A 27,149-nucleotide genomic window follows, 5' to 3' on the forward strand; every position below is an offset into this window, starting at 1 on the left:
GTATACACACAAATATATGTCTTGATCAAAACTTGTGGAGTTATAGACTAAAAAGGAAAGGTTTTACCTTCCATTTTCCCTTATTTTAAGTGAAATAAAAATAAAAGGAAAAAACCTATATAGGTCAAGCATAGGATATGTCTGTGGGCCACAACATTGTTTTATGGCCTCTGGAATGTTTGAGAGGATTGTTGTTCAGTCGCTCAGTCGTGTCTGACTCTTTGTGATCCCATGGACTGCAGCACACTAGGCTTCTCTGTCCTTCACTATCTCCCTAAGTTTGCTCACACTCATATCCATTGAGTCAGTGATGCCATCCAATCATCTCATCCTCTGTTGTCCCCTTCTCCTCCTGCCCTCCATCTTTCCCAGCATCAGGGTCTTTTCCAATGAGTCAGCTCTTCCCATCACATAGCCAAAGTATTGGAGCTTTAGCTTCAGCATCAGTCCTTCCAATGAATATACCGGGTTGATTTCTTTTAGGATTGACTGGTTTGGTTTCCTTGCTGTCTAAGGGACTCTCAAGAGTCTTCCACACCACAGTTTGAAAACATCAATTCTTTGGTGTTCAGCCTTCTTTATGGCTCAAGTCTAACACTGAGAGGATAAGGCTCCTTAAAACATATGAGGAAGGGGACCCAGATGTCTGGTGGAGAGATTTGCTTCAGATGGAGGAGGGAAATGGTTTCCATGGTAACGGGAGGACCTGTAGTAAGGGAGTGAAAGCAAGCAGGTGAATGTCCGCAGGAATCTGAGGGATTTTGGATTTGATGCCTTCAGTTTTGCCAGTGAATCAGGAAGCCCAGTCATCTGTTGACTCTGTGGTGGGAAGTGGAAAGTCACATACTGGAGAAGAGTAGCGATCGTTTGATACAGACACAGAGATTTCAAAATGGAGTAGGGGAATGGAGTAGGGGAAAAATGATAGGATTGTCAGGCAGAATTTCAAGCCCTTCTGAGGTTGGTGGTTATACTAATCAAGCTTGAGTTCAGCTGGAAATAACAAGAAAAACACACCAAAATAATGGGTCTTTAAAAAAAATCAAAGTTTATTTCTCTTTCACACAAAGAGATTATGGAGGTAAGACTCAGTTCATTTCAGTTCAGTTCAGTCGCTCAGTCGTGTCCAACTCTTTGCAACCCCATGAATCGCAGCACGCCAGGCCTCCCTGTCCATCACAAACTCCCGGAGTTTACTCAAACTCATGCCCATCGAGTTGCTGTTGCCATCCAGCCACCTCATCCTCTGTCATCCCCTTCTCCTCCTGCCCCCCAATCCCTCCCAGCATCAGGGTCTTTTCCAATGAGTCAACTCTTTGCATGAGGTGGCCAAAGTATTGGAGTTTCAGCTTCAACATCAGTCCTTCCAGTGAACACCCAGGACTGATCTCCTTTAGGATGGACTGGTTGGATCTCCTTGCAGTCCAAGGGACTCTCAAGAGTCTTCTCCAACACCATAGTTCAAGAGCATCAATTTTTCAGCACTCAGCTTTCTTCTTAGGGCTGGTATATTACTTCATCAGGGGTCAGAATGACTACTTTTTGCTTCAGCCTCTTGGCTCTTGGCTTCCATCCTCAAGGTTACCTTATGGTTCAAGATGCCCTCAGGGGCCACACTGGATGGTAAGGGGTGGCTCTTCCACTGAATCAGATCTCTTACACTTTACTGCAGCAATCACACAACATTTTCCCTTGTTTTCTGTAACACAGACACTTGGCCATACCTGCGTATAAGGACAGCTGGGAAATACAATACGTTATGCCTGGCAGCAGTGTTTCCAACTAGATATCAGTTCTCTAACTAAAGAATACATTTTAGAGTATGGAGTTCGTAATCTCTACCACAGTGATCTGCGCTGCCTTGTGCTTTTCTTCTCTGGTGGAAAACATCTCAGGATATGGCTTTGGAGAAACCTGGGTGTTGGTTTTACCAGGGGCTGGAGTTTTATCAGATGAATTATAAAAAAAATAAAATAAAAGCCCTGAGGAATAAGAATCTAGAACTGCCTTGAGAGAATGACTAAAATTATGAACCATAGATCCTAAACTAGATTTGGAGACAGGTGAGGCATTGGCTTGAGCTTAGGCAAAAGCTTTACTGCTTTCACAGATATCTTGGTCTCAATCTGTTGATCCTCCATCTTTTCCCCAACCACCATTTATGACCCCATAAGTAACTATAAATAAATCAATAAAATAGAACTCCTGTGAAGGCAGAAACTTGGGATGTTCATTAGATTTGGAGACAGGTGAGGGCAGGTGGAAGCTGATGGATAGAGAGAAAGTAGAAGCCTGAATTACAGACATCCTGATGCTGCGGAAAAAATGTTCCTGTGGAAGAAATTGAGTGGGCAGGAAGTTGTGTTGGAGAGGTGAATTTAGGCTGTGGACAGACAGCCGCCAATCATCATTTTAAAGAAAGGAAATGGAACGACCACACCCTGAACCTCAAGTGAAGATCACGGAGTGAGAAGAGTCCACCAAACTTCTTTCCCATTTCTCTCTCTTCCATGTCTACTTCCTGCTTCTATGAATCTGGATCTGTAGTATTCCAAACCAAGGGTGCACATTCAAACACTAGCTTCCGTCTCACATTCTGCATCTTGAAGTTCACATTAGTCCCAGGTCATTCTGGGACCTGTGGAACCAGGTCTAGGCTGGACAGTATGTCAGTCTTCACTGGAGAGGCATTTCAGATACTTTGAGGAAGGCACTCCAAAGAGCAGGACGCTCTGAGAGCCTCACTCACCCAGGTCTAAGTGTTTGAATGTGCCCTACTTGCCACACTCCATGCAACACACTTGCTTCATTTGATCCTCATAAGCCCTTTGTAAGGTGGATACTGTCATCAAACCTGTTTTACAGATGAGAAAACTGTGTCCCAGAGAGATTATGTGACTTCCCTCAGGTCACCCAGTGGTGAATCCAGGCTCTGAAATGTCTTCTCTTTCTACATCCCATATTATTTGCCCATGAAGGGTCTTGCCTTTTCTACTTCTACTAAAAGGGCATGTGCTGTTTCTTTGCAGGAGTACGGCACTCTGCTATTTCCTCTGTTGCTGACTGAGTACATCTCACACCCAGTTTCTGTGACTAGGTTTTGGCCATAGGCAGAAGCCCCCCTCTGATCTCTTGACAGAGGAATAGGAGACCTCCCCTGGTTTGCCTCCATGGTTTCATAGCTCCTAAACTCCTTCTCATGTCCAGGACTCCACCTGTGCCTGACAGTGCCCTGACTGTTGTCCTGGTGAGATTCAGCTACCATGTGCAATAAACTTGAGCAGCTGCTTGAACAACTTTTAAAACCAGAGAAAGGGCCACCAGGCTTGAAGATGGAAGGTTTATTTAGTACCTGGCAGAAGGTCAGGTTACAATCACTCTGTGTAAGTCTGTGGTGATGTTAGTGATTATTCTGGTTCGAAATCTTCATTGGTTGGGACAGACTTTGGGCAAAAATCATTAGGGTAGGGTGTGGCTGTTCTCTAATCTTGGCTGATGAAACCTTGCACCTGGGCAAGAGGCCAGGTCAGAATTTAAGCACTGCTGCATGGCTAAAGCCATTGTTTCAACACTTTCGCCAAGAGCCCTAAATGAGAGATGGCTTCATCTCTTGAGAGGCGTTGGCTTGGGGTTACGCAAAAGCTTTACTGCTTTCACAGATATCTTGGTCTCAATCTGTTGATCCTCCATCTTTTCCCCGACCACCATTTATGACGCCATAAATAACTATAAGTAAATCAATAAAATGGAACTCGGGCAGAAAAGGCAGAAACTCGGGATGTTCATTAAAGGGAGGGCAATGGGAAGCCCCAGCTCCTTGTTATCTCAGCGTCCTGAAGGAGAGCATCTGGACAGTATTCAGGAATCAAACAAGGTGTCTGGGGTGTCTGGTAACTTTGGCAACCCCTCGGGGCTGGGGCAGGGGAGGTGCTGAATGTAACCATGAATTAGAGTCCCAAGGTTCAAAACAGCAGCTGTTCCTACTCAGCCTAAAGCCAGAGAATTTCTCACAGACCCCTGAAAATGGCACTTATCTGTGATCTCAAGAAGGGGTAAGGAAGATACCTCCCAGAAAGGTCTAGTATCAGGACAGACATCATTTTTTCTACATGGGTAGTTATCCCAGGATCTGCAAGTTAGTTTCCCCTCTTAACTTTTTAAAAAAACATTATACATATGAAAGTTTTCTTATTTATTTATTGACTGGCTGTGCTGGGTCTTCGTTGTGTACACTGGCTTTCTCTCGTTGTGGTGAGCAAGAGCTACTCTTCCTTGTGGTGCGTGGTCTTCTGATTGCAGTGACTTCTCTTGATCCAGGGGCTTCCTAATGGCTCAGTGAGTAAAGAATCTGCCTGCAATGCAGGAGACGTAGGAGACGCAGGTTTGATCCCTGGGTTGGGAAGAGCCTCTGGAGAAGGAAATGGCAACCCACTCCAGTATTCTTGCTTGGAAAACCCCATGGACAGGAAGGCCTGGCAGGCCACAGTCCAAAGGGTTGCAAAGAGTCAGACATGACTAGCACACAGGCACGTTGTCTCTTGGTCCAGAGCACAGCCCTAGAGCACCTGGACTCGGTAGTTGCGGCATATGGGCTTAGCTGCTCTGTGGCATGTGGGATCTTCCCTGACCAGGGATCAAACCCACGCCCCTGTGTTGGCAGGCGGGTTCTTAACTACTGGACCACCAGGGAAGTCCTTTAATTTTTTTTTAAGCTAGTTTTATTTTTTTTTATTTTTTGGCTGTGTTGCACAACATGTGGGACCTTAGTTCCCCAACAAAGGCTGAACCCATGCCTCTTACATTGGAAGCATGGAGTTCCAGCCACTGGACAGCCAAGGAAGTCCTCCACTCTTAACTTTTGACCTATGTAGCAAATAAGGTAATAGATATGAAATGAGGAGCTAAAATGAGTCTGGTTTCTAAGGTACCTGATGGAACAGAACCAAAATTTCTGGATGAGAGAATTGACTTCCAGGCTAACTCACTCCCCAGCACTTGTCCCAAAACTTGGCCATCCCAGTTGGTTTTCATCAAGTTATGACATATAGACTGGGCACTTGGGGTGGCTGCCTGCATCCATCAGCCCCAGGAAATACCACACATTTCCATCATAGTGTCACGCTTAGCTGTTTGTTCTGGACAAAAGGACTTTGGTTCCCCCTTGATGGCTTCTGTTTGGCTGCTGCAACAGAAACCAATGTCTCGGTTGTTTGACTTCACTGTGGCATGAAATCATGGGCCTATTAAAGGAGTAGAGACAGTGAAGGGTTATGTAAGGTTTAAATCTCAAAGTCAACAGAAATGGGTTTCAGGTTGCTGGGCTGACAATGCCAAGAAGGGAGTTTTGGCATTTCAGGGGCAGGGTTGATGCTGCCTGTACGGCCTGTCTAACCAGCAGCCCATTGTCAGAGTCACTTCTGTAGGTGCCAGCGCAATTATTCCAGTTTGGATCTTTAGCTTCAAAGGCATTTTGTGGTGATGGTGGTTCTTACCAGGCAGATTAGTTCAGTGGTATGGGATTCAGTCCAAGCTTTGGAACTATCCAGAGATTGGATTACTGCAGGATTCTCAAACTTGTGTTTGAATCCATCTCTACCATTAGCCTGTATCCATGAACAAATTACATCCTTTTTTTCTAATCCTCAGTTTCCTCATCTTCAAAGGTGACATGATAATAGTACCTCTTTACAGGGTTGTGAGGATTACAGGAGATAATACTTGAAACACTCTGGCCCACTTCTGGGCAGAAATGGCTCTCAATAAATAGAAGTGATTGTGACTATTTAAAAAGCATTTGTCTGCCCAAGTAGAAGCCTTCTCTTTTCTTAACCTTCCTTATTTTTGCTGAAGAAGCTGCCAGCCAGGACTGCAGATGTTGACCTATTGGTAACATACTTCATTACCAGTCATCCCATCCCATTTCTGGGTAGTTCAGCCACTGTTCTAATTTGATTGCCTATCGTGATTATCTCAGCAAATGAGATAATTTGCTGAGGTTTTTTGGTAATGAAGAGGAAGAACTATGGGTTGTTGAGACCTTATTTGATATAATAAATAAGGAAGGGTGAAGGTGTTTGTTGAGTAACCATAAGGCTGAGTCCATCATCTGAAAGTAGCTAAGACTTGTCAAGGACTTGAGATGCCACAAAAGTTTTCTGTTGAGTGCAGAACTGTGATGATAACTTACGTGTTCTAGATTTCTAAATTCACCCTTTTTCTTGATGGAGTAAATGTCCCCAGTGACAGGAAGAGAAAATATGTTACTTAAAAAAATAATTTAATCATAGTGTAAATGCAACAGAGAAGATTCAGCTTAACAAAAATAATGTTTTCAAATTCGAAGATTGGCATCACTCTCTCCACCCGGTTAACTAAAAGCTTAAATGTACAGATTATATCTAAGATACCCACTGTGTCCCATTAAATCCTATCCAAGTCCTGAGGAAACTGACCTGTGTTTGCCATACTGACACACTCAACTTATCCCAAACAATTCATTTCCGCTCTTAAACTGCCTCTGTCCCAACTACCTATTCTGTCGATGGTGTTACTGTTTTCTAAACCACACCTAGAGATCTTGATGAGGTCTCTAATCCTTCCACCACTTTTCTCTGTATTCAGAAGCCACCTGCTCCCATTGCTGCATGATGGTCAAGCAGACTGGTTAAGATGGTCTTGGGACTTCCCCCCGTGGTCCAGTGCTGAAGAATCTGCTGTCCAATACAGGGGACATGTGTTTGACCCCTGGTCAGTGAATTAAGATCCCACATGCCGTGGGGCAACTGAGCCCCTGCACCTCAATTAGAGAGCCTGTGTACCACAAATTACAGAGCCCCTGTGCTGCAATGCAAGATCCCACATGCTACAACTAAGCCCAGAAGCCGCCAATAAATAAATAAGATTCTGACACTTCTGTTTTAATGCGTTACCACCTATAGCTGTGCCTTAGCCTCTCTGTACCTCAATTTCCTCATCTTTAAAATAGGAAAAATAAACATTAATTCCTCATAGAGTTGCTGTGATAAATAATTTTCAGCATACTGCCAGCACATTGTAAGTACTTGATTCAGTTCTGCTACTGATTTTATTATTACAAATAGTCTAGGATGTGTTCCTTCCCATCTATTTTTATTGCAAATGCTCTATTTTAAGCCCTGTCATTTTTGGCCTGGGTTACATATTGTTATTCACTCACTAAGTCACCTGGCTTCCCAGGTAGCACGAGTGGTAAAGAACCTGTCTGCCAGTGCAGGAGACACAGGAGATGTGGGTTCAGTCCCGGGTCAGGAAGATCCCCTGGAGGAGGAAATGGCAACCCACTCCAGTATTCTTGCCTGGAGAATCCCGCAGACAGGGAAACCTGAAGGGCTACAGTTCATAGGGTCACAAAGAGTCAGACACGGCTAAAGTGACTCAGCACAGTCACTAGTCATGTCTGACTTTGCGACCCCATGACCTGCAGCATGCCAGGCTTCTCTGTCCATCATTATCTCCCTGAGTTTGCTCAGACTCACATCCACTGAGCCAGTGATACCATCCAACCATCCATCCTCTGTCACCCCGTTCTATCTTGACCTCAATCTTTCCCAGCATCAGGGTCTTTTCCAGCGAGTCAGCTTTTCACATCAGGTGGCCAAAGTATTGGAGTTTCAGCATCAGTCCTTCCAATGAATATTCAGGATTGAGTTCCTTTAGGATGGACTGGTTTGATCTCCTTGCTGTCCAAGGGACTCTCAAGAGTCTTCTTCAGCACCACAGTTTGAAAGCATCAATTCTTTGGTGCTCAGCTTTCTTTATGGTCCAACTCTCACATCCATTCATTACTACCAGAAAAACCATAGCTGTAACTAGATGGACCTTTGCTGGCAAAGTGATGTCTCTGCTTTTTAATACACTGTCTGGGTTTGTCACAGCTTTTCCTCCAAGAAGCAACCATCTTTTACTTTCGTGGCTGCAGTAACCAGCCACAGTGATTTTGGAGCCCAAGAAAATAAAATCTGTCACTGTTTTCACTTTTTCCCATTTATTTGCCATGAAGTGATGGGACTGGATGCCATAATCTTCATTTTTTGAACGTTGAGTTTTAAGCCAGGTTTTCCATTCTCCTCTTTCACCTTTATCAAGAGGTCCTTTACTTCCTCTTCACTTTCTGCCACTGAAGTGGTATCATCTACATATCTGAGGTTGTTGATATTTCTCCCAGCCATCTTGATCCCAGCTTGTGAGTCATCCAGCCCAGCATTTCACATAAGGTACTCTGCATATATAAGCAGAGTGACAATATACAGCCTTGACATACTCCTTTCCCAATTTTAAACCAGTCTATTGTTCTATGTCCAGTTCTAACTATTGCTTCTTGTCCTGCATACAGGTTTCTCGGGAGACAGGTAAGGTCATCTGGTGTTCCCATCTCTTTAAGAATGTTCCACAGTTTGTTGTGATCCACACAGTCAAAGGCTTTAGCATAGTCACAGTCAATGAAGCAGAAGATGTTTTTTGGGAATTCTCTTGCGTTTTCTATAATCCAGAGGATATTGGCAATTTGTTCTCTGGTTCCTCTGCCTTTTCTCAGTCCAGTTTGTACATCTGGAAGTTCTTGGTTCACGTACTGGTGAAGCCTAGCTTGAAGGATTTTGAGCAATATCTTGCTGGCATGTGAAATGAGTGCATTTGTACAGTAATTTGAACATTCCTTGGCATTGCTCTTCTTTGGGATTGGAATGAAAACTGACCTTTTCCAGTCCTGTGGCCACTGCTGAGTTTCCAAATTTGCTGGCATAATGAGTGCAGCACTTTAACCAAATCATTTTTTAAGATTTGAAATAGCTCAAATTGAATTCCATCATCTCCATTAACTTTGTTCTTAGTAATGCTTCCTAAGGCCCACTTGACTTCACACTCTAGGATGTCTGGCTCTAGGTGAGTGACCACATCATTGTGTTTAACCACGTGGTTAATGTGGTTAATTAACATCATCGTGGGTCATTAATAGCCTTTTCGTACAGTTCTTCTGTGTATTCTTGACATCTTTTCTTAATCTCTTCTGCTTCTGTTAGGTCCTAGCCATTTTTGTCATTTATTGTGCCTGTCTTTGTATGAAATGTTCCCTTAGTAACTCCAGTTTTCTTGAATAGATCTCTAGTCTTTCCCATTCTGTTGTTTTCCTCTGTTTCTTTGTATTGTTCACTTAGGAAGGCTTTCCTATTACTCCTTGCTATTCTCTGGAAGTCTGCATTCAGTTGGGTATATCTTTCTCTTTCCTTTACCTTCCACTTCTCTTCTTTTCTCAGCTATTTGTAAGGCCTTCTCAGACAACCATTTTGTTTCTTGCATTTCTCTTTCTTGGGGATGGCTTTGGTCATCACCTCCTATACAATGTTATGAACCTCTGTCCATAGTTCTTCAGGTACTGTCTCTACCAGATCTAGTCCCTTGAATCTATTCATCACCTCCACTGTATAATCATAAGGGCTTTGATTTAGGTCATAACTGAATGGCCTAGTGGTTTTCCCTACTTTCTTCAATTTAAGTTGGAATTTTGCAATAAGGAACTGGTTATCTGAGCTACAGTCAGCTCCAGGTCTTGTTTTTGCTGACTGTATAGAGTTTCTCCATCTTCGGCTACAAAGAAGATAATCAACCTGATTTCAGTACTGACATCTGGTGACATCCATCTGTAGAGTCATCTGTTGTGTTGTTGGAAGACAGTGTTTGCTATGACCAGTGCATTCTCTTGGCAAAACTCTGTTAGACTTTGCCCAGGTTCATTTTGTACTCCAAGGCCAAACTTACCTGTTACTCCAGGTATCTCTTGCCTTCTTACTTTTGCATTCCAGTCCCCTATGGTGAAAAGGACATCTTTATTTTGGTGTTAGTTCTAGAAGGTCTTGTAGGTCTTCATAGAACCATTCAACTTCAGCTTCTTCAGCATTAGAAGTTGGGGAATAGACTTGGATTACTGTGATGTTGAATGGTTTGCCTTGGAAAAGAACAGAGATCATTCTGTTATTTTTGAAATTGCCACCAAGTACTGCATTTCAGGCTCTTTTGTTGACTGTGAGGGCCACTCCATTTCTTTTAAGGGATTCTTGCCCACAGTAGTAGATATATTGGTCATCTGATACTGGTGTCTTATTTACCCTGCTTCTAGATTTCCCTCTATTTTCCTGGTTAGTTCTTCAGGATGAGAGGACATTGATTCAAGCTGCTAATGAATACACATTTGCTGTGTTCCTCAGGTTTATATTTTATATCTCTTCTACCTTGGGTAAGAGTACTTTGGTTCTTCACCTGCACGTTCTTTTCCTCAGGTCTCCTGAGAGCTGACTTTATAGACCATATTTCTCATCTTGTAAAAAGCAACATGAATAATACCATATATTTTAGTTTCACAATCTTAGTAACCTAAGGGACTTGAAGTGATTCTTACCAGATATAGCAGGAGAAGGCTCTCAGTCATCAAAGAGGACATTCATCATCTGAGGAACGGTCATGCAGACACTAGCTGAACAAGAGTCATGCACAAGACCTATCCATCACTTGATTTTATGCCCCTGAATTTAGCTTTCTTTGTGGTTATGAATATTTTTATTTAGAACTTATAGAAAAGCATGCAATGTGACTCCAGCATGTTTAGAAAGTCCTAGAAAATAAATGTAACAGATCTTTCTTTTTAACATATTTCCATATGAGCATATGTACAATAAATAGCAACAATAAGGGTATTTTTTTAATCTATAGCCTTTTAAAAAGTTGAAGTATAGTTGATATACAGTGTTGTGTTAATTTCTGGTGTACAGCAAAGTGATTGTTATACATACATATGCATATTATTTTTTCATATTCTTTTCCATTATGGTTTATTACAGGATATTGAATATAGTTCCTATACATATAGCTGTATACAATAGGACCTTGTTGTTTGTTTCATTTTTTAATTTAATTTTTATTTTAGAGTATAGTTGATTTACAATGTTGTGTTAGTTTCACTTTATGTATAGAAAAGTGATTCAGTTATCTATTTTTATGTATAGTAGTGTGTATCTGAAGAAGGAAATGGCAACCCACTCCAGTATCCTTGCCTGGAGAATCCTATTGACAGAGGAGCCTGGTCGGCTGCAGTCCATAGGGTCACAAAGAGTCGAACACGACTGAAGTGACTTAGCAGCAGCAGCAGTGTGTATCTGCTAATCCCAAACTTCTTATTTATCCCTCCCCACTCTCCCATTTGGTAACCATAAGTTTGTTTTCTCTGTCTGTGATTCTGTTTTGTAAATAAGTTCATTTTTATCATTAACAATAAGGGTTTTTTTTTGTTTTTTTTTTAACAATAAGGGTTTTTTAAATGACCTGTTGGCTAACACATAACAAGATATAGAAACTTCAGTGCTGTGTGTTCTAGTTGAATTGAAACTGGTGTGAGTCTAGGTCATCAGCTCAAACCAAAAGTGGCCATAGGCAAGTCTTAGCCAAAATGAAAAAATCAAAGGAAACTGGGATAGAGGATGAGTTTCAGGTTCAAGTCACTATGGGGTAAATCTTCATAGTTAAGAGGCAGCTAATATGATTGTCTTCTACCAAAACAAGAAAAAAAATTACCAAAATAAGAAAAAAATTTCACTGTCTGTGGTTAGGCAACTAAGGTCCCATATGCTGCAAGGCAACTAAGCCCAAGCTCTGGAGCCTATGCTCTACAGGAAGAGAAGCCTGTGCCCCACAACGAAGGCCTAGTGCAGCCAAAAAAGAAAAAAAAGATATGAGGAAGGTCTGGCTCCAAAACATCAAACCCTGACAATAAGAGATCCCTGTTCAATTCCAGTGTTGATCGTGTGCCAGGTGCTAGGAATACAATGGTGAATGAGATACTATTTCTACCCTCAAGGAGCCAGGGTAGGGGTAATACCTAGTGGGAAGACAGATGAGAAAACAAATGATAACAAAATATGGGACTTCCCTGGTAGTCCAGTGGTAGAGAATCCGCCTGCCCGTGCAGGGGACACAGGTTCAATCCTTTCTCCAGGAGGATTCCACAGGCTGCAGAGCAACTAAGCCTGTGCACCGCAACTACTGAAGCCCATATGCCTAGAGTCCGTGTTCTGCAACAAGAGAAGTCTCCACAGTAAGAAACCTGTGCACTGCAACTAGAGAGTAGCCCCTGCTCCTCACAACTAGAGAAAGCCTGTGTGCAGCAACTAAGACCCAGCGCAGCCAAAAATAAATAGATAAATAATTTAATCTGTATTGACATTAGAAAAACACAATATAGATGATAGTTACAAGGTGCTCTGGCAATACAGAAAGGTAACACATTCCAGCCTGAAGGGGTAGGGGGATTAGAACCAGGGAATGCTTTCCAAAGATAAGCCTTGAGTCACGTAGGAGTTGTATGAACAAAGTTGGGATAGTGAGGTTGAGAGTACGGTCAAAGAGGCAGCATTAAGAGTCTGAACAGTAAGAACACTGTAAGTAAAAGAATGGAAGCATGTAACAGTATTCTGTCTTTAGGACCCAGGTATACCTTCTTTATAACTGGGATGTCAATAAAGAGAGATGGCATGGTAGGGGGTGCAGTTTGTGAGACAGAGAGTGTCAGATTCTAGCTTTATGAAAAAGCAGCTAATGAAGAATTACAACATATGTATAATAAAAATTAATAGAAAAAAATGAAAATCAGAAAAAAGCAAGACAACGGGGAAAGTGATGGCAAAGTTTTTTTCCTCCCTAGGTTGCTGATGTATCCAGGAATAAGAGATATCAGTTTTGCTAACTTTTCCTGAGATTCAATTCAGTTTAATTCAGTCGCTTAGTTGTGTCTATTTGCGACCCCATGGACTGCAGCACACCAGGCCTCCCTGTCTATCACCAACTCCCAGAGTTTACTCAAATTCATGTCCATTGAGTCGTTGATGCCATCCAACCATCTCATCTTCTGTCGTCCCCTTCTCCTCCCACCTTCAATCTTTCCCAGCGTCAGGGTCTTTTCTGGTGAGTCAGTTCTACGTATCAGGTGGCCAAAGTATTAGAGTTTCAGCTTCAGCATCAGTCCTTCCGATGAATATTCAGGACTGATTTCCTTTATGATTGACTGGTTCGATCTCCTTGCAGTCCAAGGGACTTTTCTGAGATAGCAAGTCTAAATGTGAATCAGAGATTGATGCTCTTTTCATTCAGTTCAGTTCAGTCGCTCAGTCGTGTCCGACTCTTGGCGACCCCATGAATCGCAGCATGCCAGGCCTCCCTGTCCATCACCAACTCCCAGAGTTTACTCAAACTCATGTCCATCGAGTCGGTGATGCCATCCAGCCATCTCATCCTCTGTCGTCCCCTTCTCCTCCTGCCCCCAATCCCTCCCAGCATCAGGGTCTTTTCCAATGAGTCAACTCTTTGCATGAGGTGGCCAAACTATTGGTGTTTCAGCTTCAGCATCAGTCCTTCCAATGAACACCCAGGACTGATCTCCTTTAGGATGGACTGGTTGGATCTCCTTGCAGTCCAAGGGACTCTCAAGAGTCTTCTCCAACACCACAGTTCAAAAGCATCAATCTTTCGGCTTTTCATTAGAAAATCCTAAAAATGTGGACAAAGAGGAGGGAATGAGAAAAGCTGTATGTAGTGTAGTATCCTAAAAATCATTATTACTACAGTTTATTTCTCCATCTTAGACTGCCAATTAGGTGACAAATGACTTTTCACGTAAATATTAGGGCAGGGTCTTTCCTCTCCCTCTATTAAACTTACTTATAGAGTTCCACACCAAGTCATGCCCAGTGAAGCATCAGTACATCCTAGGAAGATCCTGTGTTTATGTGCTCACAAGAGTATTTAATTGCACATTCCTACTCCCTCAGATTAGCCTTTTGGCAAAGTGAGCTCATTTCATTTCCAATGAATAAGATTACCATGGTCCATTGTTGAGTAAAAGGGGATGAAGATAAGCTGGAAACTCAGTCAAGGAGAAGGTTCAAGAGTATCCTGCAAAGCTAGGAGTAACACAAGAAAGTCTACTACCATTACCCAAGTCAAGGCAGTTGAATTTTAAACAGGAAATGTTTAAAACTTGAATGCCTCCCAACAACACATGGTGATTAAAGGAATTCTGACATCTACTTGTACATGGTAGGCACAATGGTAATATTCAGTAAATTTATAAAATTTATTCAAATATGAGTGTCAGATTGGACCAAGTATTTATTGAGTATCTACTATGTTGGAGATAGAGAAGTGAACTAGACATAATTCCTCCCCTTAGTCAAATAATTCCCACTTTGGGACCAGGCACTTAAGATCACTGTCCAAGAAAGATAAGTGAGTAGTCTTGTAACTAAACCATGGAATGACAGAACTTGTTTGTGTACATAATTATTGACATCCAAGGAAATCTCAGCCTACCCTAAAGCTGATTATAATTTTCATAATTTCTGCTCTATGTATTCTTTTTCTCTCTTTAAACATCAAATCCAAATATGATTAGCAAGGTCATAAATGACCTCCAAAATCACTGCAGATGGTGAGTGCAGCCATGAAATTAAAAGACATTTGCTCCTTGGAAGAAAAGCTATGAACAGCCTAGACAGCATATTAAAAAGCAGGGACATTACTTTGCCAACAAAGGTCAGTCTAGTCAAGGCTATGGTTTTTCCAATAGTCATGTATGGATGTGAGAGTTGGACTATAAGGAAAGCTGAGCACCAAAGAATTGATGTTTTTGAACTGTGGTGTTGGAGAAGACTCTTGAGAGTCCCTTGGACTGCAAGGAGATCCAACCAGTCCATCCTAAAGGAGATCAGTCCTGGGTGTTCATTGGAAGGACTGATGTTGAAGCTGAAACTCCAATACTTTGGCCACCTGATGCGAAGAACTGACTCATTGGAATAGACCCTGATGCTGGGAAAGATTGGAGGCGGGAGGAGAAGGGGACGACAGAGGATGAGACTGTTGGATGGCATCACCGACTCAATGGACATGAGTTTGAGTAAACTCCGGGAGCTGGTGATGGACAGGGAGGCCTGGTCTGCTTCAGTCTACGGGGTCGCAAAGTGTCAGACACAACTGAGCAACTGAACTGAACTTGCCAGCCTAATGCTATTTTATACCCCTTTCTTCATCACTGCAGTCAAAAAGCTTACTTAGTTTTAATGTCACACTAGACATCATTGAATGGTCCCTGTGATTAATAACTTACCTGTAACTAGTTCTTCTCTTAATCACCAGACTGTCCAAAGAGCACAGGCTCCTCTCGCACAGGAAGACAGTGATTGATTACATTTTGGGCTCACATACAGGAGTGTTTTCCAGAAGATATCTATTAGGATGGGTCCTAGAGTAGGTGTGAGTTGTTTGAGGGTGAATTTAGGATCACAACATGAATGTGGAATAGAGCAGGACTTCAAGGTCTGAGATCACTGAAAGAGAAGGACACGCAATGCCTGGGCATTGGAACACGTCTCTTACATGTCAACTTCCTAATATCAGTAAGGAGGTTTAAATCTGCAGAATGATGAAAAATGGACATTCTGTAGCAAAATCTAGAAAACACATAAGGAAGTGACACTTCTGGCCTTTGAAGAACATACCCTATAAGAGTTGTTCTTAACCTCATTTTCATATCCTCACTAGTATGTACAGTGTTTTTGAGATCCTGACAGAGCAGAGATGCAAAATAAGAAATTCCCTTCCTCCCTTAACTAGTTTTTCTGGTCTAAAAAGCAGCAATCATTAAATGAGGAAAAGGGCTTTTACTAACTCTCATAATTACCCCAGTGTCTCCATACCAGAATTTTAAATATTCAAAGGTGAAATGGAGAAGCAAAAAGTACAGTCCACGAATTCAGTTCTTAATCTGACCCACATCTCTTAACTATTGCAGATTACTCTTATGAAACCAGAATCCAGCACTACTGAGTGCTGCTCCAAAGGCACAGAGTTAATGTTACTGACAAAACTCTTAAGTGTTCTAATGACTAGAGCTTGAGAAATGAGTAAGTCCTTAACTGAGTATGATGCATATATAGGGTCAGAGGTGGAGGGCATGCTTAATCTGATAATCACGCAGAAAATGTGGATAATTTCTCTGGGGAGAACAAGCCCAATTACTCATAATGCGCCATACTGGGCAGCACTTGAGAGACTAGGCATCACTAGTAATTTTGGTCTGGCACACATCCATGTTTTCCTGACATCCCCCCACTCCAACACTCCACACTCCCCCGGAGCTCTGTATTGCCCGAAAGTGATGATAATAATGATGGTTGATGGCACCATCTAAAAGATAGCATAATGGAAGGCATTTCCAGGACTTTGGCGTTATTTCTAGTTTCAAATTCTGGTACTAACTGCTACAGAGCTGAGAACACACATTTCATCAATGTTCTGCTTTGATCTGCTTCTGAAAGCTGGAGTTAGGCTTGTGGTGAACAGTAAATACACAGCAGCCTTTTCCCTTTCTGGTCATAGTCCTACCAAGTTATTAACACTCAGTACCTAATCCACCGACAGCCTTGTTAGATGCCTAGCCATGGTAAGCTCTTTGTTTCTCAGGACTCACTAATAACTTCCCCTGAAAGGGCTCTTGCAGTCTCAGGGGAGTTGAAGTTAGAAGACAACACTTTCTTCAGCTTGTCTTCTCCTGAGAGCCTTCATGTAACAGAGCCAACAATGCCCTCTCTGTGGACTAGGCTTGTGTTTGCTACTTGGTTTTCATAGATTACTTTATATATGAAGTTGTTAATAGAAATACTTAGGGGAAAAGGATTCTAGGTCATACTAAGTCCATCAAGATGTTAACATCGATAGTACTTGTAGAATCTCAAGTTAAATTATTAAGATTTCAAGGATTGAAGATGAACAAGAAATACTGAAGTGGTAAGCTTACTTAAGCAAGGCTATTACCTTTTGAGACATGAATTCACAAGGTATACACAATTTCGATGACAAACTAAGGCTCAAGTTTTAAGAATGAGTACCTAAGATGTTTTATGGATCTCAGAAGGCTCACCAGGAAAAATGGTTCATTGAAAGGGGGGTAATTGAGGAGAGTTTAATGAAGATACTAATTAAAAAGGGATGAGCAGGGTTAGGTAAACCAAGTCAAAATGGTGAAGTACCTCAGTGGAGTCCAGATCTTTCTGCAGTGATGGAAATGTTCTATATCTGCATTGTCTAATTCTATAACAATTAGTCACATGTGGCTATTGGACACTTAAGATGTGATTAATGCAACGAAGATGCTGAATTCTTTGGAGTGATGCCGAGTCAACTTACAGCTGTGGCTTTGGACTGAAGAATGCAGCTGCTGCCAACTTTCAGCCTGCCAGGGAAACACTGGGAATAGCCTGGCTCACTCTTCCTGTCGAACCATCCTTCTCTGCTACTTCACTGATGGAACTCTCCAGGAACCAGAGAACAAGAAAACTCATTGATGCAGTTCATAAAGGTTGACCTCCTGGGGCACAGAACATAGTGAAGCATGGAGCATAGATATGGAACAAAACATTTTCATACCATGTACAAACTGAGCTGAGAAATCAAACCGTTTTGTTTATCAGCATTTATAAATATAAATAAGTATGGAACTAGTGGCAAAAAAAAAATTGAACAAAAGCATGTGTCTCAATAAAGTCATATAAATGTCTTATTAAAGCTATCTGAGCTCTCTGCTGAGCTAAATGGCGCAGTGCTTTAATCAAACTGCAACTGGGTTCATTTCAGGTTTCGTACATGAAGAATGAAGTCAAAACCATGTCCCTTCACCTATATTCAACCTTGTGTTCTTAGCAAGGATCTGTGTGAAACTTTTTCCAAGGTCCCATTTAAAATCACAAAGCCTGGGAGTGGGAAGTTTTTCACTTTACTTAGGCGAAAGGTCATTGTAACTCAATAAATGGGTAAACTCAGATTAGAAAGTGGGAGGAAGACCAAGAAATTAGATAATAGGGATCCAAAGGCCCCCAAATCCTACTCTAGGACTATATGACCACTCTATTTTTGTACTATCTCTTGGAATTTTGGTGTGTTTTAAAAAAAAATTTCCCCCCATTTTCTGCACTGAATAGCAGTGCTAAGAAAAAACCAAAAACAAAAAAATGAGTGGGAAGAGGGAGTGGTACTATGCAAAGCCAGAGTCAAATCCTATTTTGGAAAGCTTTATTGTCCACTTTAGTGGGTCCTGAATATAAAGGAAGTCCAGTCTTTAAGTGCCAGTCTTTACTGTCCAGCACTTAAAGAAGAAAGGTCTAATGTCACTGTATGGGGGTTGAAGTAGGTGCCAAAGGAAAAGCAGTTCCCACCACCTCCAAGGAGCAGGAGCTGTTGCTCTTCAGGAAAGAGGATGCTGGTATGATTGTGTAACATTAATGGCCATGGCACACATGTTGTGTCAATCCGATACTCACAGCTCAACCCTGTAGACAAATCAATAACAGTCACTCCAGGAACTGCGGAGGAATGAATCCAGACCCCTCCAACCAACAAAAGCTTCCCATTGTCTACGTGAGCTGTGTGGGAGTACCTTGGGGTAATGGGAGGCTGGATGGCTATGGATTCCCAGAGGAATCCACAAGTGATTGGTTTCAGAAAGAATACAGAGCTCAGTGGCTCCTCCGAAGCACCCAGACCTCCAGCAATGAGGGCTCCCCCTTGCCAGCTGCAGGCACTGTGGGAATGCCGACCTTCAGGTCCTGCTCCCTCCACTGGGATGCTAACCCAAGTCATTGTTCCCACGTGGAGGAAATGCCAGTCACTTAGCACAGGTTCTGCCGCGCTGCGGCCCCCATACACAAACAAACACTTCTGATTCTCACAGCACACTTCTGTTGTTGAATGGCGCCAGCGTGACAAGGTGGAGTCTTCTGGACTGAACTTCGTGACTGTTACATTTGGGTCCTCACTGCTATTATCCTCTTTCTCACAAGAAAGTTGGAGTATCCCCAAGGCTGGAGTCACTGGGGACAGTCTCCCTCCTAGAACCAGAACCTGAGTATCTGAAAGTCTTGTCATGGTGTGATAAAGGCGTCCATCCCACTGAGCTCCAGTTCCCCAACTGCCTATCTGGTTGCCTTTCCATTCAAAGTCACTGTATCTTAAGAGCATATGAAACTTGCTCACTCGGCAATGTCGCCCCTCCTGCTCTCCAAATCCTCCTGCACTGAGAATAACGCCTGGGCTCAAAAGGACAGAGGCGTGGCCATATCTCCTAAGGCCCGGGCCCTGCGTGTCCCCAGTGACTACACTGGCAGGGAAGACTCCTGAAGGGGAAGCCGGATCTATCCGAGGCAACATCTCTGAAGGTGGAAACACCAGAGTCTGGGAGAGGCTGTCTCCCCGAGAAGCGGCTAGAATGAAATAGTGGGCACACTTCAGATGCCACTCCTCAAACTCGTCAAAAGGTTCAAGATTTTCCACGCGTCGGCGTTCTTCTGCGGGGAGAAAGCAGCGATAGAATTCATTCAGGTCCATGGCGCGACAGGCAGTCCAGCCGGCCTGAAGGAAGCGCTTCTGCTGGGCCTCCGTGTCGGGAAAGCGGTCAAGGCCATGAAGGGGAGAATTTAGGTGCCGAAAATGTTGCTGCATGAACTCGCCAAAGGCGTCCTGCGGTCTCATCTGCTCGTAGACGACGAAAATGGCATTAGAAAACCGCTGGGCGGCCCAGGCGATGAGGGCCGCGGCATCATCCGGCTCGAGGTAGGTGAGCACGGCCTCAGCCAGGAGCAGGGTCGGGGCGGCCGCGTCAAGACCGGCGGCGGCAAGGGCCTGGTCCAGCCGCTGCAGCTGCCGCAGGTCCAGGCCCAGGATACGGTAGTCTGAGCTGTCAAAGCACAGATTGGACCCGGGGTCTCCGCGCTGGAAAGGCCCGGTTAACGCGCACAGATCCGGCGTATCTCGAATCCTCTGCGCTTTGCGCTCGGCCACGTCCGGAAAGTCCACCTCCCAGACAGCAGCCTCTGCCAGGCGGCCGGCAGTTTTGAGGCGAAAATACAGTGAGTCTGAGCCGGCGCCCAGCGACAGAATCTGCGCGCGAGGGCTGCCGGGGGCCGCGCACGTCCACTCTACGAAGGCGCGCACGCAGTGCCGCACGGCGCGTGCGCGGACGTAGTAGCCGCGGTGGATGAGCGGCGCGCGGCGCGCCGTCCCCGAAACCAACAAGGCAGCAAAGGCATCGTGCACGTACCCGCGCGCGGCCAGGGAGCTCTTGCTGAGCGCGCTACTGTCGTTGGTGCTCTGCACTGCCTCAGCCCGACGTTCACGGCTGCGCGAGCTCATGGTCAGGGGAGTCAGGAGCTGCGGTCCGTCGGGGTGGTGAGCTGCCCTTTGGTCCGGTAGTATCCCGTACCCGCGAGTACAGCTCGCGGACTCGGTACTGGGCGGGGTGGGGGTGGGGGCGGGAAAAAACGCCCAGTTTCATATCTTCCTCGGATAGGCGGGCGTCACTTCCGGAAGGGCGCGCCTCGCCAATCGGGATTGAGTAGGCTGCAGCTGGCGCTGACAGTCGGCTGTGATTGACGTTTCTTTGATTTTCTATGACCAAGATTTCGCGGGAAGACTGACGGCTGCGGCTTTTTGTGGACACGTGGACTGTGTCGGGGAAGCGCGGATTGTCACTTTTCTACAAGCCTTCCTGGCTGAAACGAAAATATTTCTTAAGTTTTCATAAGCTGACTCAACTGTTGACAAAAAGCTTTCAGAGGTGAGCCTGTGGGGACTGACAACCCAGAACTCGTTGGACTGCAGCGCCTGCATTGAGTGTCTGGTAGTGATAAAGCAGGATTAGGACCACGAATTTTAGGGGGCAGGGAGAAGAAACGGTCTTTCCTTGTATGCTAACTACGAATACGAAGAGATCCCATTTACGTCTGAAAACAAGTTAGTGAGGCCAGGTACAAAATGAAGAAACCTTTACAGAAGTTGTGATTAACCCAATCAGTGTTTCCCCACAAATGTATACTGTCGATTCCCTTGTATCCCAGGCTCTGTGCTAAGCTTACAGTAAGTAAACCACTCAGCCTCTGTTTCTCAGCTGTAAAGTGATACTCCCCTCTGCGTTCAAAGTTCTGTCTTCTTGGATAGAATTGAATATGTCTGTGGAAGAGGGAATCACAGAAGAGAAGTGATTATTCTTTCTGAGTCTTGGCAGTTTAAAGTAATCAAGTTTCTACTTTGAGTGCTTGGGAGTCATCACCAGTAGGAAATCACTTGCAAAGATACTTGGGGGATTTGTAATTTCTTAATTGGGATTTGGTGACTGTGGGAGCTTAGAAGGAGAAGGAAATCAGGATGTCTCTTAAGTATGGTTACCTTGAAGCAGTATAGCATAATAGTGAAGGGCATGAGATTTGGAGTCGAGCTGATTCGGATACTGGAACAGTGTCATTTAGATTTGGTATTTAAGAGCTCTTAGTGACTTTCAGTTCAGTTCAGTCGCTCAGTCGTGTCCGACTCTTTGCGACCCCATGGACTGCAGCATGCCAGGCCTCCCTGTCCATCACCAACTCCTGGAGTTTACTCAGACTCATGTCCACTGAGTCAGTGATGCCATCCAACCATCTCATCCTCTGTCTTCCCCTCCTCCTCCCACCTTCAATCTTTCCCAGCATCAGGATCTTTTCAGATGAGTCAGCCCTTCGCATCAAGTGGCCAAAGTATTGGAGTTTCAGCTTCAACATCAGTCCTTCCAATGAATATTCAGGACTGATCTCCTTTAAGATGGACTGGTTGGGTCTCCTTGCAGTCCAAGGGACTCTCAAGAGTCTTCTCCAACACCACAGTTCAAAAGCATCAATTCTTTGGCGCTCAGCTTTCTTTATAGTCCAACTTTCATATCCATACATGACTACTGGAAAAACCATAGCCTTGACTAGACGGACCTTTGTTGGCAAAGTAATGTCTCTGCTTTTTAATATGCTGTCTAGGTTGGTCATAACTTTTTTCCCAAGGAGTAAGTGTCTTTTAATTTCATGGCTACAGTCACCATCTGCAGTGATTTTGGAGCCCCCAAAAATAAAGTCTGCCACTGTTTCCACTGTTTCTCAGTCTGTTTGCCATGAAGTGATGGGACCAGATGCCATGATCTTTGTTTTTTGAATGTTGAGCTTTAAGCCAACTTTTTCACTCTCCTCTTTCACTTTCATCAAGCGGCTCTTTAGTTCTTTTTCACTTTCTGCCTTCAGGGTGGTGTCATCTGCATATCTGAGGTTATTGATATTTCTCCCAGCAATCTTGATTCCAGCTTGTGCTTCATCCAGCCCAGCGTTTCTCATGATGTACTCTGCATATAAGGTAAATAAGCAGGGTGACAATATACAGTCTTGACGTACTCCTTTTCCTATATGGAACTAGTCTGTTGTTCCATGTCCAGTTCTAACTGTTGCTTCCTGACCTGCATACATATTTCTCAGGAGGCAGGTCAGGTGGTCTGATATTCCCATCTCTTTCAGAATTTTCCAGTTTATTGTGATCCACACAGTCAAAGCCTTTGGCATAGTCAATAAAGCAGAAATAGATGTTTTTCTGAAACTCTCTTGCTTTTTCGATGATCCAGCGGATGTTGGCAATTTGGTCTCTGGTTCCTCTGCCTTTTCTAAATCCAGCTTGAACATCTGGAAGTTCACAGTTCACGTATTGTTGAAGCCTGGCTTGGAGAATTTTGAGCATTGCTTTACTAGTGTGTGAGACTTAGTGACTTTAGGGAGAGCAATTTCTGTGAAACAGTAAGGGCAGAATCCATGTTTAGGTGAATGGGAGATAAATAAATGGAGGCAGCTCAACGAATGTAGTTCAGAAGGAAAGAATAGACAGGTCAGTAAAGAAGAATGGGGGATAACAGAAAGTTGTTTGTTTTTTTTTCAAGGTGAAAGCAAGTACTGTATTTGCATATTGGTTCCCTAGGAGAAATTAGCAAGTGGAGAGCGGTTGACTTGCGGAAAAGTGAGAAGATTAACTAGTGGAGTAAAGACTTGGAATAGACAAGAAGGAATGGAATGTTGGGCATAAATTAGTCTTGGGAACAGGAGACTGAATCCTCTTTCTCTGACTCATGAAGGAAGAAGGGGTATAGATACAGATTAAAAAAAAAAAGGATTAAGTGTGAGGGAGGGCAGAGAGAAATACAGGAAATTCATGCCTAAAGGCTTTTGTTGTCTCTGTAAAGCTAGTGACTGAGTTGTACAGTTGAGTGTGAGGTAGCTGGGTCTAGCGGAGCTCTTGAGGAGTTTAAAATTGCCCCTGAAGGAAATGGGAGAAGGACTCCCCTGAGTTTGCTGGGCTTTGAGATGATGTTCATTTCTAAAATGAGGGGATTAAGTGAAGTGTCTCAGGGTTGATTGAGAGTCAGAGAGAAAAAAAGAGGGATGTTGGACTTTGGACAAAATATATAGCACTGTAGAAATAAATTTTTTTTTTTTGAAATAAATTTTTATATGACAAGTTAATCAGATGTACCTGATATATTAGAAATACTATGTTTTTGGTAAAGAACATATCAAGAAAAGTGATTCAAGAAGAAAGAATGGAGCCAAATTTGTGAATTGGGTACCTTACAGTTGTTTTCTGGTGTGTGCGTGTGTGTGTGTGTTTCAGCTGCACCACAGGTGTGTCCTGGAATCTTAGTTCCCTGACCAGGGATTGAACCCATGCCCTCGCAGTGAAAGCACAGAGTCCTAGCTACTGAACCACCAGAGAATTCCCTCCAGTTATTTTTTTCCCCCTCAGGTTATTTTTTAAAAATCTGTATATTTTTCTGTAAAATGGGACAGTAATACCTCATAGATTTTATGAGAATTAAGTACAACTGCCAACTAAGACATTTAGCAGAACATCTGGCTCGTACTGAGTGCTTAATAAATAGTAGCAAGTGTATTTATTATTCTGAGTTCCCTTTCAGGGGCAGGGACAGAGGGTGGGGAGGAAAAAAATTCTCTGGGAAAAGAGACCACCTGATTCTGGCTCTGCTCTAATTTGATAAAATATTGGGACAAATGGATTCTGAACCACTGGACCACCAGGAAAGTCTACACTGCGATTTTCTCAGGGTATATGCCCAGTAGTGGAATTGCTGGATCATATGATGGGTCTGTTTTTGATTTTTCAAGGAACATACTGTTTTCCACAGGGTCTGTATCAATTTACATTCTGACCAGCAGTGCAAAAGGGTTCTCTTTTCTTCACACCCTCTCCCGTACTTGTTGTTTGTAGATTTTTAAATTACGGCCATTCTGACTGGTGCAAGGTGATATGTCATTGTAGTTTTGATTTTCATCTCTCTAATAATTTGTGATGTTGACCGTATTTTTATGTTTGTAGAATCGTAAACTCAATGACTGTGGATTTCTATGGCTGTCGAGTCCTGTGTTGTGTGTATGTTAATCACTCAGTCATGTCCAACTCTGGAGGAGCTGTGGACTGTAGCCCACCAGGCTCCTCTGTCCATGGAATTCTCCAGGCAAGAATCCTGGAGTGGGTAGGCATTTCTTCCTCCAGGGGATCTTCCTGACTCAGGGATCGAACATGGTTCTCCTGTGTTTCAGGCAGATTCTTTACGGTCTGAGCCACCCGGGAAGCATCGAGTCCTATGTAAACCATTTTCTTAATTGCCCGTTTTAATACCATGGTAGCTTATTTAACCCTTCTCAGTGTCAACTGATTGATTTTTAATGTGGTAAAAGTATGTATTTTGCAAAGTTACTGCAAGAATTAAAAATAATATTTTTAAAAGCACTTGCTACCTAACTGGTAAGCTCTGAATGGAAACTGCTGTTCTTATCAACATCATCATTAATATCAGAACCCAAAGGGTCAAGGTGGCTGGCTACTTTTAAGAATCACAAAATTTCATTTCGTTTGAAATGTTGTCTTAATTTATAATCGACCTTCAGAGGTAAAGGGAAATTAGGATTTATGTATCATCTACAATGTGCTGGGCACTCTGCTAGATGTGAAACTGCACTCTTTCTCTGGTGGGACCCAGCCAAAACACAAATTGGAATTCAAACCCATGGACTGGGACTTAAATCCATGATCCCCTGACTTAGGAAGGACTCGAACCCACTGTCTTTTAATTGAAACTGCTCTTACCTGGTGTTAGGATTTACTGATGCTCAGGTCCTTTTTTCTCACTGCAGAAAGATTTCAGTGAGAGGCAGAGTGGCAGGCAAAGAATGAGTGTATTAGCAGAGGACACTTGTGAGAAATGCAAATGGACAGATGAAAAGGCTCTGCCCCAGAATCACCTTCTTCCTCATTCATGGGCAGATGTCAAGACTTACATCATTAGTTCCTCCTTTGGTTCTCTATGGTTTAACCAGGACTGTCATGGTGCTATTTAAATCATATGTGTATTAGCAAAAGGGTGGTAACATATACTAAAATATGGTAGTTCATCTCAGGTTTCAGTATAATGTCTCCTCTTACCTAGTTTGTTTCTCCTTTCACCTATATTTCTGTCTTGGCTATGTGCAGAAATGCTACTCTTCAAGGAGTATTAACTCCCTGACTTTGTATAACAAGATTCAGACCCCATATCTATGGTCTTGTGTTTTTAACTATCAGGATCTCTGGCTTGAGTGTGTCTGGCACTTGGATGCACCTAGTCTTCCTTCAGGGTAAAGTAGATTGTTACCAGGTTACTGGATTCTTTTCTTGAGTGGTCTTTAGCTTACAACAGTCTCCCAAGCTCCCTTAAAATTCCCTTTCTGTTTTTAATAATCCCCTAGTGGGACTTTTAAACTATGTAATTATCCTACTCTATCCCTGGAGCTTCCCAGTTGGTGCACTGGTAAAGAATCCGCCTGCCAATGCTGGAGATGCAGGAGACACAGGTTTCATCCCTGGATCAGGAAGATCCCCTCAAGGAAGAAATGATAAACTTTTTCAGTATTCCTGCCTGAAAAATCCCATGAACAGAGGAGCCTGGCGGGCTACAGAACATGGGGTCGCAAGGAGTCAGACATGACTGAGCATGCATGCACTCACTATATCCCCATCAGGTGCTGGGGAGGTAGTATAAGCCATAGTCCCTGTTTTTAGGAGGTTTATATAGTTCTGGTGAGGGAGAAAGACAAATCAGTGATGTAGACACAGTGTGATAAAATGCTGACTTAGACATGCTCACTGGGTTATCCAGGAGGATAGAGGAGGTAAATTTAAGTTACTTTATTAATCCTCCCAGCTACTCTGCTTTTTTTTTTTTTTTTGAAGAATAATTGCTTTACAGTGTTGTGGCGGTCTCAGACTTACATCACTGTGAATCTGTCATAATTGTATATATATCTCCTTTCCTCTTGAGCCTCCCTGCCCCCACACCATCTGCCCCTTGAGGTTGTTTTAGAACGCCAGGCTGGGCTCCCTGTGTTATGGAGCAGTTTCCTGCTGGTTATCTGTTTCACACATGATAGTGTATATATCCCGAGTGTTCATTGGAAGGACTGATGTTGAAGCTGAAACTCCAAATCTTTGGCCACCTGATGCAAAGAGCTGACTCATTTGAAAAGACCCTGATGCTGGGAAAGATTGAAGGCAGGAGGAGAAGGGGACGACAGAGGATGAGATGGTTCAGTGGCATCACTGACTCAATGGAGTTGAGTTTGAGTAAACTCTGGGAGTTGGTGATGGACAGGGAGGCCTGGCGTGCTGTGCTCCATGGAGTCGCGAAGAGTTGGACACGACAGAGCAACTGAACTGAACTGAACTGAAGTGTATATATGGCAGTGCTACATTCTCAATTTCTCCTAGCCTCTCCTTTCCCAGCTGTGTCCACAAGTTCTTTCTCTACATCTGTGTCTCCATTTCTTCAATGTAAATAGGTTCATCAGTACTGTTTTTCTGGATTCCATATATATGCATTAATACATGATGTTAGTTCTTCTTTTTCTGACTTATTTCACTCTGTGTAACAGGCTCTAGATTTATCTACTCTGCATTTTTATCGAATTTTTATCCCATTTTTTTTAATCCTGTTTTTACAGTTAAGGACACTGAAGCCTGGAGCTAAAAGTGACTCAGGGCCACACACCTAGTAAAGGGCAGAACTGGTACAAGGATTAACCTAGGTCCATCTGATTCCATTGCCTCTATCCTTTCTTTATATATTTTAAACAGTTCGAAAATGTGAACTTTTGAACCCAAAGTAGGTCTTATAAATTTCTAGTTTTAGACATAGTTTT

General features: G+C 43.2%; 2 protein-coding genes across 9 annotated transcripts in view; one reads left to right on the forward strand and one right to left on the reverse strand.

The window, feature by feature from the left end:
* Window positions 1-18,124: 18,124 nt before the first annotated feature.
* Window positions 18,125-20,256, reverse strand: LCMT2 (leucine carboxyl methyltransferase 2). The gene has a single exon (XM_043921901.1). The coding sequence runs from the start codon at window positions 20,254-20,256 to the stop codon at window positions 18,202-18,204; it is 2,055 nt and encodes a 684-aa protein (XP_043777836.1). The 3' UTR covers window positions 18,125-18,201.
* Window positions 19,574-27,149, forward strand: part of ADAL (adenosine deaminase like) — a 33,735-nt gene continuing 26,159 nt past the window's right edge. For 4 of the 8 annotated variants that reach the window (XM_043921913.1, XM_043921908.1, XM_043921909.1 and 1 more), the window contains exons 1-2: window positions 20,151-20,292; window positions 20,523-20,680. The gene's annotated coding sequence lies outside the window, so the exon portion shown is untranslated. Of the gene's footprint in view, window positions 19,678-20,115; window positions 20,313-20,522; window positions 20,681-27,149 lie in introns of those variants that run through there. The other 4 variants (XM_043921912.1, XM_043921910.1, XM_043921911.1 and 1 more) reach the window with 4 other exon arrangements.

The sequence above is a fragment of the Cervus elaphus genome, chromosome 13 (assembly GCF_910594005.1).
Source record: "Cervus elaphus chromosome 13, mCerEla1.1, whole genome shotgun sequence".
NCBI classification, from domain to species: domain Eukaryota; kingdom Metazoa; phylum Chordata; class Mammalia; order Artiodactyla; family Cervidae; genus Cervus; species Cervus elaphus.